This window comes from Triturus cristatus, chromosome 4_2, assembly GCF_964204655.1.
Source record: "Triturus cristatus chromosome 4_2, aTriCri1.1, whole genome shotgun sequence".
Taxonomy (NCBI): domain Eukaryota; kingdom Metazoa; phylum Chordata; class Amphibia; order Caudata; family Salamandridae; genus Triturus; species Triturus cristatus.
The window spans coordinates 189,217,899-189,233,994 of record NC_140586.1 but is presented as its reverse complement, the minus strand read 5'-3'; the positions used below and the strand labels follow the sequence as shown (position 1 = coordinate 189,233,994).

Sequence of the window (16,096 nt, the reverse complement as noted above, 5' to 3'; positions counted from 1 at the left end):
CATGCAGTGATGGGGCGCCTCTAAAGGGGCGCTGTCGGTGCTCACCAAACCTTGGCTCACTTTGTTCCTCTTCTCCTTTCAGTCGGAGGTGGGCCGCACCAGCACTGCCCAGCAGCTGCTCCAGATGTTGCGAGTGTGTGCCGGGCTCGTGCCGGGGGTTTCCGCCTTATATCTGGGATCGGTCTTCAAGCGCCCCGGCCCCTCTTTACCAGAGTGAGTCGAGTCTTTGGCACCGCAAGGGTTCCTGTCGTACCACCAAGCTCTGCGTACCTTCCCGCGCCCCCCTGGGATTAGAGCTGCGCCGCATGGCCTTTTGCACATTGGATGGAACGGCCATCGATGCCCACACCAGCTTGACGTGACGTCGCCCTAGGTCTGCTGACTTGGAATGTTCTTAACTGGATCACTGGGACCCCACTGGTAATCTTGTCTTAGTCGGACTTCACCTCCAGCTCCAGGAAGTAGTTGCTGCCTGCTGCCACGTGCTCCGTACACACCAGACACAAAGCCGTGCAAAACTGACACTTCGCACAATGTCTGCTGTACAGTGTTATGCGTGGAGAGAAGCTTGGGCAAAAGGGGTGTGGGGGGGGGGGGTATGTAGTGCCCTTGCGTTCATCCCTCGGGCGAACTTGGACTAGACAGGCCTGTGTGAGGCTAGCAAGTTTAAAAAGAGTACATGTAATGTAAATAGAGCACATGTAATGTATAAAGTGTCTTTTGTCTAAAATTAATAACACTGGGGGAAAACGGAAAGTATAGCTCATTTAACAGTAGAATTTTTTTTAAAGCAATATTTAATAAAAATTTTTAAATCTAGACAAACCAAAATAGAGAACTGTTTTTTAATTGTATATTTTCAAAAAGCGAACGGTTGAAGTGTATTGAGTCACAAAAAGGGTTTAACAGTGGTAGTAAAGTATACTGCTGACAGATATGTTTGTCCTTCTTAATACCAATTTTTCTATTATTATGAAATAATAATAAAAAAAACCAACCTTTCAACAGGTTTAAAATTCAAAGCTCGTTCCTTTAAATGTGTTTGGGAGGGTAAAAACATCTTCTAAGTCTTAAGCTTCACACATAGGCCCTCAACAAGTACAAAACCTTTCCAATCAGTCACTTACTCATGGTGTAGTATGCCATCCATCCGACAGTACCCTTTGGCGCCTCGTAATGGGTTATGTAGCACTATGCACTAGGGTCAGACTGGCCAATAGAGCAATCTGGCAGTGCCAGTGTGTGGACTGTTTTATTTGCTTGTTTGTAGGCCTGGTTTATGGGCGAGTGGGCCGGTTGTTATGGTTGATTTCCCTGACATAATTACAAACATTGCCAGCAGCATGCAAAAATGCATGCAGTAGCCTGTGCCTTGCAAAACACCTATACAGCCTGTCTTTACAAGCTAAACACTGCCAGATTTGCAAATGTGGTCAACTTTTTTTTTTTTAGCTACCTAATTTGCATGAAGAGGCCATTTTAATTTTGGTGCTCAGGCCCAGCGGTTCTAGGACTTTTGGGAACCCGGTCAGGTATGGAACATGGGAGGTCCCTCTAATTTGCATACAGCGTGAAGTCACAGGAAGTAACATCACAGGAAGTGCCATCAATTGACTATTGTTGAGCAACTTTGCAAGTAGCAGCTTTCTTGGTGTGAATTTCAGTAAAACAATAAACTTTAATTTTATCACTACTAAAATACGTACATCTTTTTAAAATTTTGATTAACTGGAAATGCATTATATTAGTCGCACTTTTTTGAAAGGTTTGACCTATGTCCCTTTAAAACTTCTAAGTTTTAATGAAATGCTAACAATTTCTTTCCTGATTAGTGTATTCGATAAGTATGTGGGATTTTTATAGCACAAACCTAGCCGAAAGGACTGTCCCTGCATAATGTTTTTTTTTTTAAGTCGAATGTTAAGCTGTTTTCTATATTGAGCTGGGTTTGGGCTGTCCAGATGGATATGGGGCTATCTTCATTTCCAGATCCTTGGTGCATAGATGGGAAAGGCCATTTTCTCTTTTTTTTTTTTTCACCCCTCTTTTTAGCAGATCTTCTGTCTCAAGGTGTCTTTGCTGTGGGTGTGTAAAGAGCTATTTGAAATGGCGAGCTTGTCATCCAAAAAGGTAGGGGTGTCAGCTGCATAGTGCAGACCTAGCCAAAAGGCAGTGGAGCACTGAACAGGTTCAATGAGCAGCGCAAAGTCCAAGAGTGATAGGAAAGACAGCTGGTTTGTTGACTGTTAATGCATTGTGATGTCTTTACAGTGGGGTTTGAAGATTGTGTGAGCTGGCAAGTGGAAGCTGTGGAGTTCCAGCATGGTGAAATAATGTGGTCATATTTCTTAAAGTCCTAGTAAAGTGTGCTGCAGCAGGTCGAGTGCCCTTAATAGGGCTCTAGTGTGGATTGAAATTCAAAGATGGTTTCCCAAATACCCAGTGCAAGATCCGGTATGTGCAAAAAAGATATAACCGCAAATGAAGCAGTGAAAAACAGCTTGACACTTATTAAAGGCATCCCCTAGGTCACTGTAAAAACCAGAAACTACAAGAGTACAATCAAATGTAGACTAAAGGGGTTTGATGTCATGTGCTGTGAGCCATGGCTACAAAGTTTCTATTAAAATACTTCGAATTCTTTAAATGTTCTGATACTAATAGTTAGGTATACACTTGCATGGTTCCAGAGTGCACTTCATTTTATAAATTAACCTCATGCAGATTCAGTTAACATATGTGAGATTCATCTCCTTTCATTTGATTTGTTCATATTTTTTTTAACAACCGATTTTAATGATTTTCCAACGTACCATATGGGCGACGCCCAGCAAGGAGAATACATAGAAAATGCATGTAATGAAATCCCTAGGTACATCATTCAGAATCGCACCAAACATATTTATGTAGCATTACTTGTACAAGAAATATGAATTTTCTGCCAGACAGGTGAAGTACTGACAACCAACCGTTCAATTGGGTCGTGAGAAGCGGACTGAGACATTATAGGCAAATCAATACCTCTGTATGAGGCCCAAAGAGACCAAAATCTTCCTGTGTTTCTGTGGACACACCCTCGCCTGAAATACCACAATTTCGGCAGACATGCATCTGTCCAATGCATTTTTCCATTGGGCTATACAGGGTGGGGACGAGTCCTTCCAGTGCTGTGCTATGTCCCGTTTAGCTAAAGTAGAGCCGAAGAATAAAAGGTGTCTCTTATAACGGTTCCCCCCCAATATCGTCCGTGTTATGCAAAAGCACCAATCTGGGGTCGAGCGGAATATCCCACGCCAGGACCCGGCCCAGGCATGACGCCACGCTGGACCAGAACTGCTGAATCGCCGTGCAGCTCCACACCGTGTGCAGAAAGGAACCATTGTCTGCGCAGCAGCGGAGGCACACAAGGGATTGGATAGCACCCATTTTCCATAACCTGTGACGGGTGTAATAAACCCTGTGGAGGTATTTAAACTGGATAAGTCTATATCTGCTAGACACCGCCGCAAATAGAGGACTAGCTAAGGCATCAACCTAGTAGTAATCTGTGAGGGCAGGCAGGTCAGCGAACCACGCCGCTCTAGTCTTATGGATAGTGGTCGCAGTATGGGTATTAAGTGTCTGGTAAATTTGCCTAATTTTGTGGTCCCCGATGTCGCACATAAGAAAACGTCCCTCTAATGGGTGGAACTCCGGCAGAGACTCTAAATGTCGAATCAGAGGGGTCAGTGTATGTCGAAGCTGCAGGTAGTGATGAAATTGTGATTTATGAAGATCAAAATCCAATTGCAGCCTTGAAAGGATTTGAGGGTGGTGCCCTGCATGATATCCCCCAGCGTGGAGATTCCTATGAGGTCCCAATTGCGGAACCCACAGAGCGCCGATACCGTCTGCAAATACGTGCCCTGCCAAAGGGGAGTGGAACCTGTTTAACCTGCCCCACCAACCCATGGAACGAACCACCCGTCTCCATAGCTGTATGACTGTTTGGCAAGCCAGAGGAAGTGTCTAAGGATGTGTTACTGTATAGGAAATGCATCAGGGGGGTGCCGGACATGGCGATCCGCTCAACTGCATAGGCTGGGTCTGATTGGGACCCATACCACCATTCATTGATCACCAGGAGGTGCGAGGCAGTGTAGTTTGCGCAGACATCCGCCGCTGCAATGCCTCCGCAGTACATGGATTGTGTACACATAGAAAGCCCAACTCTGATCGCGCCCCCATTCCAGAGGGATCTATTCAGGAGAGCGTTAAGCTGAGTGAACCACGACGGAGGAATCGAGTAGGGGAAGTTTTGGAGCCGATAAAGTAGGCGCGGCAAGGACACCATCTTGAAAATTGCGGACCTTCCGTACAGAGACAAGGGTAGTTGAGACCAAATCGTCGTCTCGTTGCGAACTGCTGGGAGCAGTGGGGCAATGTTGTGCAACCAAGAGACCGTGGGACACAGCGATATTTAAAAAAAAACCAGATACTTAAAGCCCGTTTCGGCAAGGAGCAAATCTGAGGCCCAGGCATTGAGGTCTCGCCAAAGACTCAAAGGATTTGGAGGACACGAGGCCCCGAGAACCACGGTTCCAACATAAAAAAAAAAAAGGGCATCATTCGCGTAGATCGCGATTCTATTGGAATGTTCCTCTGACCAGTCCATTCCCCTGATCAGTGGGTTTCGGCGCACCCAAGCCGCTAGGGGCTCTATCGCCAAGGCAAACAGGATAGGGGACAGGGGGCATCCCTGTTGCTTGCCTCGGCGGATGGGAAAGGGGGTAGAACAGCACCCTGCAGCGCAGACTGAGGCAGTGAAGTCCATATACAACAGCCGCATGTAAGCTATGAACCGAGGACCCAGATTTACGGCCATCTGGAGTGATTTGTTCATATTTTGAATAACACATGGAAAGCACATGTCCGAATGCAATTAAATAATGCTACGAGCCTGGCCCACTACCCAGCCCATTTTCTTGGGTCTCACAGTGCCGGATGATTGCTGTAAGTCCCATGGGGGTGAGGTCAGGCCTCTAAGGTTGGGTTTCGCAGTATTTTAATGTCATGGACCGTATTTTCATGTCTAAACCAGAGCAAAAAAGCAAAATAAACCTCAACAGAATTTCTTGGGCTATAACAATATAGAGCAAAAAATCCTTACCTCATCAACTTAGTAAAATCCCTCAAAGTGGAAGGGCACACAATAAAAAGACAAACGGTGTAAGCAGAGGTTTTCAAATTAGGGGGATGCCCCTACGGTGGGCCTCGATTGATCTCGGGGGGAGGGGGGGGCGGAACTAGCCTCAGCAGTGGCTGGGATTGATTCCAACATTCCATCATCACTACTTTGTATGTGTTAGTGTGTCTCCCTAAGTGGGACTGGTATGTCCAGACACTGTCACTGGAACCAAACTATACTTGGCTGATGAGCCCTAACTAAAGCGTGTGTTCCAGTTCAGGGAGGACCTGGCCTGGCAGATTAGTCTGGACCGTTCCCATTGGGGTAGAGTCAAAACTGATTTGCATATGGCTGGGTCCAAACAGAGGTGGCATGGTGTGCAAAATAACAAAGTACTGGGATGCTGCCCTAGTAATTACCAATGTCTGAGATTAATCCAAGCATTCCATTTATCACTTTTTGAGAACTTTTTGAAGACCGCTCTATACCGCACGGAGTACCGACGGAGAGAGTGGTGCCCCCTTCCTGAGCGGCTGCCAGACTGAGGTGGGATTGAATACCCAGCATATGCGGGTATACTCCTCTTCCATCCAAATGATAGACTGAGGAGTGAGTTTATACACTGACGAATCATACTCCGTATCCTTTTTTTGTTGCACTGGTTCTCACTTTGTTCGCAGCAGCACCTGGTAGAGGTCCTGATGAAAGCCTGACCCACGCATGGGCTGTATGGTTGAAACATGTCGACCACTTTTTTCACTGTCACCAGAGCGGTTTTAAATCCATACCGCTGGTGCTCTGGTTTTAATCCTGGCAAAGAGTGTATATGAATAAATGCTCAATTGTACAACCCTTATTCAACACTTTTTCACTTATATATTTTTTTGCGCTGCGCCTTCACTCATACTCTTGTTTTTCACATGAGGATTTAGGATGTCCTATTTGATATTCAAAACATCCCTGAGCTCCTCTCTCTAGTTGAGAGGGTTGTATCCCTCCAAGGAACTAGGTTATCCTTGGAGAGGAGAATCCCCATGATGAAGCATGTCACCTTCGTGGTGAGTGAGGGATTTTGTCCTAAAAAGGGAAATGCCCTTTGACGTTCTTAGGTGTGCATTTTGTGATTATGTCTGAATAGATTATACACCCATCTTTTTGTAGCTTTTGAGCACATATTTTCTTAGCTATTTGTTTAGACCCATGGATTTCGTACTGTTTGTTGACAGTAAAATACAACCAGATTTTGGGCATATTGGACCCATAACCCCATGAGGCCTTGGTCCCACTACACTTGCTGCACCATTGCAGCTACACCCTTCAGAGGTTCCTCTTGTCTTGGACATTTCAGCCATGGACCAGTGCTACAAGGGCCAGGACAGCCGGTTACCTCCCTTTGGCCTCCCAGTTCTGGGCCATTGCTGGTATGCCTAGGCGAGGAGGTTCATTTCCTGGGCTTTGTAGCTCTGAATCATGGCTGTGCGGTCCATGTGAGAAGGGACCAGTAGCATAGTAATGGGCCCTTATGCAAGAAAATTATGCTGGACAGTAAAACACAGCCATAATCTGGGTGCACTGGGTCCCTAACATCCATGAGCCTTGGTGCCACTGCACTTGCTGCACCACTGATTGCTACATCCCTGAGAGGGGTTCCCTCTCACGAGCTTCACAGCCATACTCCTGTGCTGCTAAGTTCATGGGCTAGTGTCTTCTCCCCTAAGTGGCCAGCCACAGACGGCTGAACGGCCCCATGGGAAGGAGGGCCTTTCCCAGTACTTGCTGCTCTAGAACATAGCTACAAGGCCATTGGAAGAGAGGCAAGTAGCATAAGCAATAGTGCACTGGGCCCTGGTGCAAAGTAAAAGCGTCCTCTAACCCTTGTCCACTGGCTGCACAGTAAAATAAAGTCATCATTTGGTAACTTTGGGCACTTAACACCCCTGTGCTTAGTGTCACTGCACCTGCTGCACTACCGATGGCCATGCCCCTGACATGGACCTGTGCGCAGAACTATAGTACAGAGCGATGAGTTTCCTTTGGGCCTATGGGAGAGACCCACACTACCCTCTCAGACATGGTGTGGTGCCAAGAGGATTAGGGGAGAGAGCCCACTAACCCATGGGCCTCACAGCACATAAGCATAGCTGCAAGGCCCAGGGGAGATGGTTGCTCTCCAAGGCCTAGCACTGCTACATTATGGCAACAAGGCATAGGATGGACACCTCCACTACCCTAGGCCTCGCAACCATGGTCTAGTGCTGCGAGGGTCAGGAAAGAGGGCCCAGAATCGTGGAACCGTTTACCATGGGCCGCGCAACAAAGGTGTAATACTTCAAGCTCAGGGAAATGGTGTTCACTCTCATGGACCATCCCACCATGTCTACAGCTGTGAGGGCCATGAAAGTGTTGTCCCATCCCCTGGGATTCACTTCCATGGTCTGGGGCTGCAAGGCACAGGGGAGGAGAATCCTCTTCCCTGGTCATCGCAACCATGGTCCCCAGTAATCCCTGCAAAGGTAATGCCATTCTCACAGGAATGCCTAAAACTCACCTTACTCCCCTTAGATCAGTTCTAAACATGGCAGCCCAGCTCATTAAACGCTAAACGGTTTGAACACATCTCTCCTACTCTCAACAGCCTCATCTGGCTTCCCATTAAAGGAAGATGTACCTACAAGACTGCCTGTATCATCCACAAAGCCCTTCACTCACTTACACCCAACTACTTAGAAAACAAGATTACAAAAGCTGGGACTACTAGATCTTTGAGAAGCTCCAACGCACTTTTGCTCCTACCTCCCAATCTGAAAAAAACATCAACCAAGTCTCGCTCTTTTTTCTGGAAATGCACCGAGCATATGGAACTCTCTACCTAGCGATCTTTGCTGCAACCACTCCTTCCCTTGCTTCAAAAGAGATCTGAAACTCCTCCTCCTCAACAAATACTTTAACTCTTAACTTACTGAACTTGGTTAATTATTTTCTTGTACAGAACTAGACCCTCTGTCATAGTCGGCTGTTTGTTTGCTTATGCTGTCTATTAAATCCTCTTGAATTGTGTTTTTATTTTGTTATGTTATGTTAAACTTTATTTGTAGAGCGCACGTACACCAGGTTGGTTTCTTGTTTTCCTTGTTGTGTACTATAATCTATTGAATTTTGCTTCATATGTTAATGCGTTCCTGATTTACTGTATTCACAATCCTGTAAAGCGCTCTGATACCTTTGGGTCTAGCTAAATCTATATAAAACGTATAAATAATAAGTAACTACGGTCTTCAATTTTCCATTAATTTTCATAGTATATTTGATTTCTAATCCCTTTACCACTTTCTGGAGTAAGCCTGGACTGTTCGCTATTGCAAATTTTGAACAACTAGTTTAAAAAATGAACTCTGGTATCCATACAGAATGAAGCAGTCTTAAGCTTTGAAATACCAGTGGTAAATCTCAGTATGTACCAAACCTACTGTCGAGTAATTACCCACTGCCACAGGACCTGGTCCACTGGTACATTTTAATCACAGAACTAGAATATTTGACTTCTAATCTAAGTTTCATGATGGAAATAAAACCTGTGATCTAAAGCTGGGAATGGCCCATAACCGAGTGACAATTCCCTGGAAGGGGCAGCCCCTCTGCCTTGCCATCAGAATACCTAATATCCCAGTTGTGGTCTAGTTGGAAATATTGGAAGCAGGTGATTTGGTTTTTAATCCTGGCCTCCCGTTTGGCCAGATTGTGCTCTTGGGTAATCACTTTTCTTAATTTATTGCCAGGGCCACTGGAATTATGTGATTGTGCAGCCGCAGAGTTTTTCACATATTTATAGATTTGCCACATTTACCACATAATCCACCATCTGCTGCATAATCTACATATTTTAACAAAATTGTTTCTAGCTCAGACGGTTCAAACGTTACTATAAATACGACACATGTACGTAGGAGCACTTTTTGTGAAAAAATGTGCAGTGCAGTGTTTGGGGGAGTGGTGATGGTGATGCTAAAAATACCTAGCTAGTGAGCGATTAATTTATTCCTGCTCCTAGTTGGTGTGGATAAAAAGGTGCTAATAGTAGGGAGGAAGTGTAACTGTTACGTGAATGCTATCCCTAGTATTTGGTCGACATGTTTCGAGGTGTCCCCTAAACCTCTTCTTCAGGACCACATGGGGACCGGCCCCACACGTACCACTCCGTGAGAAAAACAATCCTATACTAAAGAAATAATATTATAAAGAACAGATGCACACCTAATGTGTGAGCACCAAAATTAAATACATACGGTTGACTCGTAGTATTTCTGTTTTGGCAACGCTGTGCCTCATGGACTGTCAGGGTGGAGGGGCTTGTAGTAACCTTGACTCAGCACTCCTCCGTCAATGACACCTATTCGTACCCGGGCAAACCGCATATTTTAATTATCAGTCATGGATCATTCAGGCAGCCAAACAATACAATTAAAAGTGTTTTCTATTTCTATTTGCTGTTTGAAGTATGCAAAGATAAGTGCTGAAAATACAACTTTAGGTGAGTGCTTATGTTTTTTACTGTCTGGGACATCAAAATAATGAGCTGGCAACCCAAATCATAAGACTGGAAGTTTGTTGCAGGATCAGCACATTATTTATTTTGTCCACCCTCGATCCCTGATTAATGCCAAAATAGCAATAGTTTAACTTGTATTTGAAATCCTACGCCGCCGTCAATAACAAGCTGAGTTACTTCATGTGTCTGGGAATGAACCCTACATTCAGACAACTCCCTCCTCATTCTTCCCCTTCACTTTCACTCTCACCCTGCACTCACAATGCACTCGCAGTGATCACCATGCATTCACAATGCACTTGCGCTATTCACCCTGTACCTCACCCCGCAGTCACACAAACACACTACTCATCCAGCATTCAAGTGACAATTCACTCACCTGTCCCCCTCACTGCTCAATCTGCAATCTCACTCAAACAAGCCCATCACTAACTATGCAATCATTCGTCCCACTTGCACTTACATCCGCACCCAAATTCATATGGTCACCTCACTCACCCTGCAGTCACACTTCTTACCCTACTCTCACACAGGTCAAAGCTTACTCGCTGGGACGACGGAACGCTGCACGAGCAAACACTCGGAAGGTGGTAAAACGGATGATTACAAATAATAAGGGATAATACAGATATGATTAGGAGAGAAAAACTATTGAAGACAAGGAACTATTTGGGGAAACCAGGACGGAATTGCAGCCAGTTAAAACAAACAGATAAAACAGCCCTGAGGAAGTTGTGGCTACTTGCCATGGGGAACGAAACGCGTGTTGGCTAAAAAGAGGCAAAAAAAAAGAACTAAACCAGAACATATGAGAATAAACCTAACAAATATAAAGAAGGACAAGAATTGTTGATATCGGTTATTTATGTAATACATGTTGAAATTCGCATGTGAAGGGGAAACCAATTTTTTTACAAACTGGATGATTTTGACCTTCCAACTGGGGAGTGGGTGATCTCTCCACCTCACTGACACCGCACATAAGTTCACAACAACTTTCAAGTGTACTTCTGTCGAGCGCCACAGAACCTTTTGCAAACTTCACCCGTGTGGTGTATTCCTACTCTCACACTGTTGCATCGTTCACCGTGCACTCACATGGGCACTCCTGCCATTCACACAGCACAGAGCCTGCTACGAAGAACGTGTACCATGCAGATCACAGAACTGAGTGTGAGTAAACTATGAGTAGCGCTATCAAAATGAAATGTTTGTCAGAAAGTTTCTATAGAGAAACGAGGTGCATTGTTGGTGGGTGGTAGTGAGGGAATTCATGGAGAAGGAGGACGGGGGTGCCAAAAACAGACTTGCACTGTGTGCGGCCAGTGCTAGGGCCAGCTCTGCCTGAGACTGTCAGCACCCCCTCCCCTCCTCCAAGTTGTTTGGTGCTAGTTACGCTCCTGCTCCCATTCCTGGCAGCGCTACGCATGCATGCCAGGCCCAGGAGAGAGATGCCCTCCTGGGCGGGGGTGGGGAGGGTGGTATGTGTTTATGCTTAGCGCTGGCCCTTCTCGGGCCTATTTTCTGGCCCAGTCGACCCTGGCCACACAAATGCACTTACATTACCACCATGAGCAGGAACAACTACGCAGCCGAGAAGCTAGATGGAGAGAGGCACGGACTGAAGAACAGAAAAGCAAGTTTTCATTTTCCTATTGCAACACTAGATGGCAGGATAGTGCACAAAAGCCAAACCTTTAGCATTTCCCCACTGTTTCCATACAAATGGGACGCAGTGAAATGTTTTTAGTAGGTACATATTGTACAATTATATAGCAGTTCTTCATATCTGTGGTGCTTCGGCACATTTTTGGAGAGGTAGTTTACAAAATCGTTAGTGAGTGTTTGCGTGAAGTTTTGTATTTGTTGTGACCATTTGTGGGGGTGTCTTTGGCTGTTGGTTTGCGCGACGAGAGAAGTGGTCTTTCCTTGTCCTGGGAGGCAGGCAGTGCCCAGCAGTGGGATGGGGGAGGGCGTGAGATGGGTGCATTCATTATAATTGGAACTAAATCCTATAGGCAGCTCACAGCACCATGTTAGCCGAAAGAGTAGTGGGGGAGGTGCCAGTGTACACCAACAAAATGGAGAAAGTCGTGTAACCTATATGGGCAACGTGCGCGAGGCAGTTATTCTGTCAGATGGGTGAAATGAGGTAAACGGGCAAGACTCGTGGGAGCCTACGCAGTAGGAGTGTACTTTTAAAGCCAGGGATAAGATTTCAGCTGCACCAAGACACCTCATGAATGAGGACAGAAGTTGAGTCAAGTGTGGCAACCTGAACCAAATCCCTGCAATATTTTGATAGGTTGAGCTTTGTGCTCATCCTGCTGGGGTGCAAGAGGCTGCAGCTTTGAGTCGGTGTTTGTGCCCCAAAGCCTAGGGCTCCCAAGGGTAGGCAAACTCAAATTAGGCTCGGATCCTCGTGGATGCGAGAAGACGCACTTGCTGGGTTGCTGCCCTGGCGGCAGAACGGCTCGCCTGCCCTGTGTTATACTTCTCTTTTCACTGACCCAGGCGAGCTCAACACTTTTTCCTACATCCCAGAGACGTTTACTCTTTGAAGTTTTACATGAGGCACTCCTACCTTCTAGAATTTCTTCCGAGACCCCTCCCACGTTCACTATTAGTAGGAATGACATGTCTGTAAAAAAGATATGGTGAACGGAGACTTGCCTCGTTTCCTTTTTTTAGGTCCGCATGAAGAGAATCACAAGCCCTCTTTTTCAGATGTTTTCAAGGGCTGCAGAGGCACAAAGGGGACTTGTCTCGGTGCTGCCAATAGCTCAAGAAAGTGCCACACCAGTGTAGAGAAGGGGGGAGCCGGACCGGAAGAGGTAGCTAAGGGTGGGGGTGTCAGAACTAACCTTTGTGCCAACATTTCCACAGGAACAGAATAATGTTCCCAATGTCCATCTATGACTATGTTAACATGCAAGGAAAAGTCAATCACATTTCTGTGTTTCCACAGGGGAGCAAGGGTATAGGGATGAAGGAAAGACCGCCTCTGAAATCTTTAATGCTGCCTTCTGGTTGTTCACTCTGCACTCCTGTGTCTGATGGAAATTTCTCAGAATCGAACGGTGATGTGGCATGCTACCTAATGCTTCCAAAGCTTTTGCTTCCCTCTTATAACAGATTCATTTATATCTTGGATTTCTTGGAAGACACTAAAAGGTAATATTCTTCAGAAAATACATATGAACTTCTGAAACTACAAGTTGATAGTCCGGAAATCGAAAGAGAGGAGAAACTCAACTCAAGGCTCCACATGGAATTGCAAGAAGTCTTTTTGATTAAGTTAGAGACTCTTAAATCTCGGATTTTAATCTTGAATTCTCATCAGCACAACAATCTACATAGAATGCACCTGCTAATTGTTCTGTAACACTCCTTTGAATAACTTCTAGGACGAAGAGGTCTGAGGAGAATTTGGCGACTGTGACAAAAATGAGTTTTATTTCTGAAAGGTGACCTCGCCAGGTGTACATACCAAAAGCCTAAGGAGGCGGGATTCAAAAATGGAGGAATACGGCGTCAATTTAATATTGAGGTGGTGCGCAGAGGAAAAAAACAGCTCTGCTGAGGAAAAAGTCAGATGAAGTGCACAGAGCGATCCTCTCGTGCATTGTGGTCTTCAGACGCTCGCGTGGAGTATCCATAGACTAGACAGCTGACCTTTTTTTCACATTTACTAGGGCCAGGTTCTTGGAAAGCCACTGACTCAGAGTTCTTAAGGAAGTTGAAGAATGACCTGGGAACACTCCTCGGATAAAGCAATTTATGTCTCCAACATGGGTATTTTTTAGTTGCATGCCATCTAGACTGCTTGCTCTGTTATATGGTGACAGTCATCCCGGTTTTCCTGATAGGGTGCAGTAGATCCTGGGGTGTTGGAATGGTGGAGGGGGGAAGGGACCAGAAAGGAAAAAGAAGTGGTCCACCTCATAGAGTAAAAATAATACACAAATGTATATGGATAGCACAGACCCAACAAAGTCAGTTGAGTGCTATACGGGGTCAAAGGCAGAGAGACTCAACTTGGTCCTAAGAGCGAGAGTGAATTGCTGCTGCATCCGTATGTATTGTTTTCGGATACAATATGTCACTCCAGACTCTGCGTGCATCCTTGAAGGCCTATTGCCTTGTTTTTCCTTTTTTTCTTGAACTTTGATACAGTGTAATGTGCGTGTGCCAGGAGCCACTGAATATGGTGAGCCTGTTAGCCAGGTAAGCGTTGTCATGATTTTGATGGTTTTGTAGATAATGCAGTTGGTTTGGAAGGGGCTGTGGGTCAGCAAAGAGAGAGCTATTCCATCAAGATGGAAGTGATGTAGTAATATTTCTCAGGCCATTGATTCCTGCAGTGGAACTTAAATGCCCCCGAGGGGAGCCACTATGGAGTATGGTAGGCCAGGTAAACCAGGCAATTGCCACCGCCCAGATGTAAGAATATAATGCATGGATTACTTAAATGCTATCTTCCTTACTCACAAGGTTTCTCGTCACAATTCTTATCTAGTTGAGGGGACGGCCTCCCCTGCGAGATTGCTTTCCACACTCTTTTGTTTCCATTTCCATTTTCACTTTCTTAGGAAAGTGTCTCTTCAGTTTCTATGGCCTCTCCCTCCTCCCCTTCACCTTAAACGTCACTACTGAGCCTAGCACTTCTGTTACCAAGCTGTAATAAGTTTAAGGGAGGGCGAGGCAGGAACCTTTATGACTGTGATGATGAACCTAGGGATTGAGAGTAATGAAGATTGTAAGTAGTAGAGGCATTACCAATCAGTCCCTCATACAGTGTCACATTTCTCACCTAGTTGAGGTTACACCAAGCACATCTCTTCATTTCATAGCATAAAAAGAGACATTGCTGTGTTCTAGTTGAAATGCAGAGGAAAAAAGTTTTCATTTCATTATAAATAATTTGCAACTGAGCAAGATACTTTTGGAACACTCGCCTGTATTGCATACATCAAGTTTATAATGTATAAGAACATTGTTTGGGGATGACCATGTTGCTGATCTACAAATTGCACATAAGGGAACCCCCTTAAATTGTGCCCATGAGGTTGAAATACCTCTCGTTGATCGTCCATTTATGTTAGATGGTGTAACCTTTCCTGCTGTCTCATAAGCGGCCACTATAGCAAACTTGACCCATCTGCTTATTGTTCATATAAATGTGTTTTTTCACTTTGCATTACCCCCAGAAGAAACCGACCGAGCGCGGAGTGTGCAACAAGAGTTTGTACCTTCAAGATAAATGCAAAGTGTGAGTCCCTTCCTCTTCTGTCTCTTGATAGAGAGTTGATAAAGTTATCTATTGTTCTTGATGAAACTTTGGGATAAATCCCGGTCCTGGTTTGAGAATTACATTGTCTGGTAGTAGCTCTAAGTAAGGTTCATCGATACTTGATGCTCCAATCGCCCCAATACATCTAGATAAAGTAACCGCTAATAAGAGTGTACGTCTTGTTGTTAAGTACTGTCGAGAGACCTCTCCTAAAGGCTCACAGTGTGGAGATTGCGAAGCGTTCAGTGCCAATGGCAAATCCCAGGATAGCATCACAGAGATAAAAGCTGTTTTTATTTTAAGGGTAAAACTGTGTAACAATCGTTTTGCTAATTCTTAAGCTAGTAGTAGTGAATGTCCTTGTTCTCCAAATGATTTTATAGCTGCTCGCTGGATTCTTAGTATGGAGGCTGCTAGATTTTTCATGAGTCCCTCCCATGAACATCTTATATTTTAAAGGGATCAGAAGACACTGGGTCTACATTTTGTGTTTTGACACCATTTTGTAAAATGTCCCCAATGTCTAAAATAAGACTTTTCTATATTGGGACGCCCACTCTCCCTAATGTCTACTGCTACTGGTGTTGAACATCCTAGGTTGATGAGGGTAGTCTCAACTTCCACTCAGTCAGTCTCAGCCTTCAAAGTCTTTGACGTGACAGGTCTGGAAATGTGAGAGGTTTGCTGATCTTCAGCAGATTCACAGGATGCGATATTGACATTTTGAGCCCTAATGGGAACTGGATATTTTGGGGGCAGAATGGAGCCACTAATATAATTTGAACGTTCTCACTGTAATCTTCTTCAGTACCCTCTGGAAGAGGGGAATAGGAGGGAAGGCATAAAGGAGATCTTTCGGCCACCTTATTGATAATGAGGTGACCGCCCAAGCACCCTTTGTTTGGCTCCTCGCCCGAAATCTAAAAAAATTGTGCATTAGTTTTGGACACAGACAGGTCCATACATCGTAGTCCCAGAGCCTATTATTTTGAATAGTTTGGGATTTGGATTAATGTGTTCCTTGCTGTGTTAGTCAATTCAATTCTCAATTCAAATAACTTTATTCGGCACAAAAGAAAGACCATAAAAG

At 45.0% G+C, this 16,096-nt stretch overlaps 1 protein-coding gene across 12 annotated transcripts in view; it reads left to right on the top strand.

Annotated features, from left to right (window-relative positions):
- The window catches only part of CENPM (centromere protein M), a 461,530-nt gene that overhangs the window by 230,473 nt on the left and 214,961 nt on the right, over positions 1 to 16,096 (top strand). For 3 of the 12 annotated variants that reach the window (XM_085601093.1, XM_085601092.1, XM_085601091.1), the window contains one exon: positions 83 to 1,699. The exons of the other annotated variants lie outside the window; for them this stretch is intronic. In XM_085601093.1, the coding sequence (XP_085457219.1) occupies positions 83 to 217 (135 nt within the window). In that variant the 3' untranslated portion in view covers positions 218 to 1,699. Of the gene's footprint in view, positions 1 to 82; positions 1,700 to 16,096 lie in introns of those variants that run through there. 12 annotated transcript variants of the gene reach the window in all.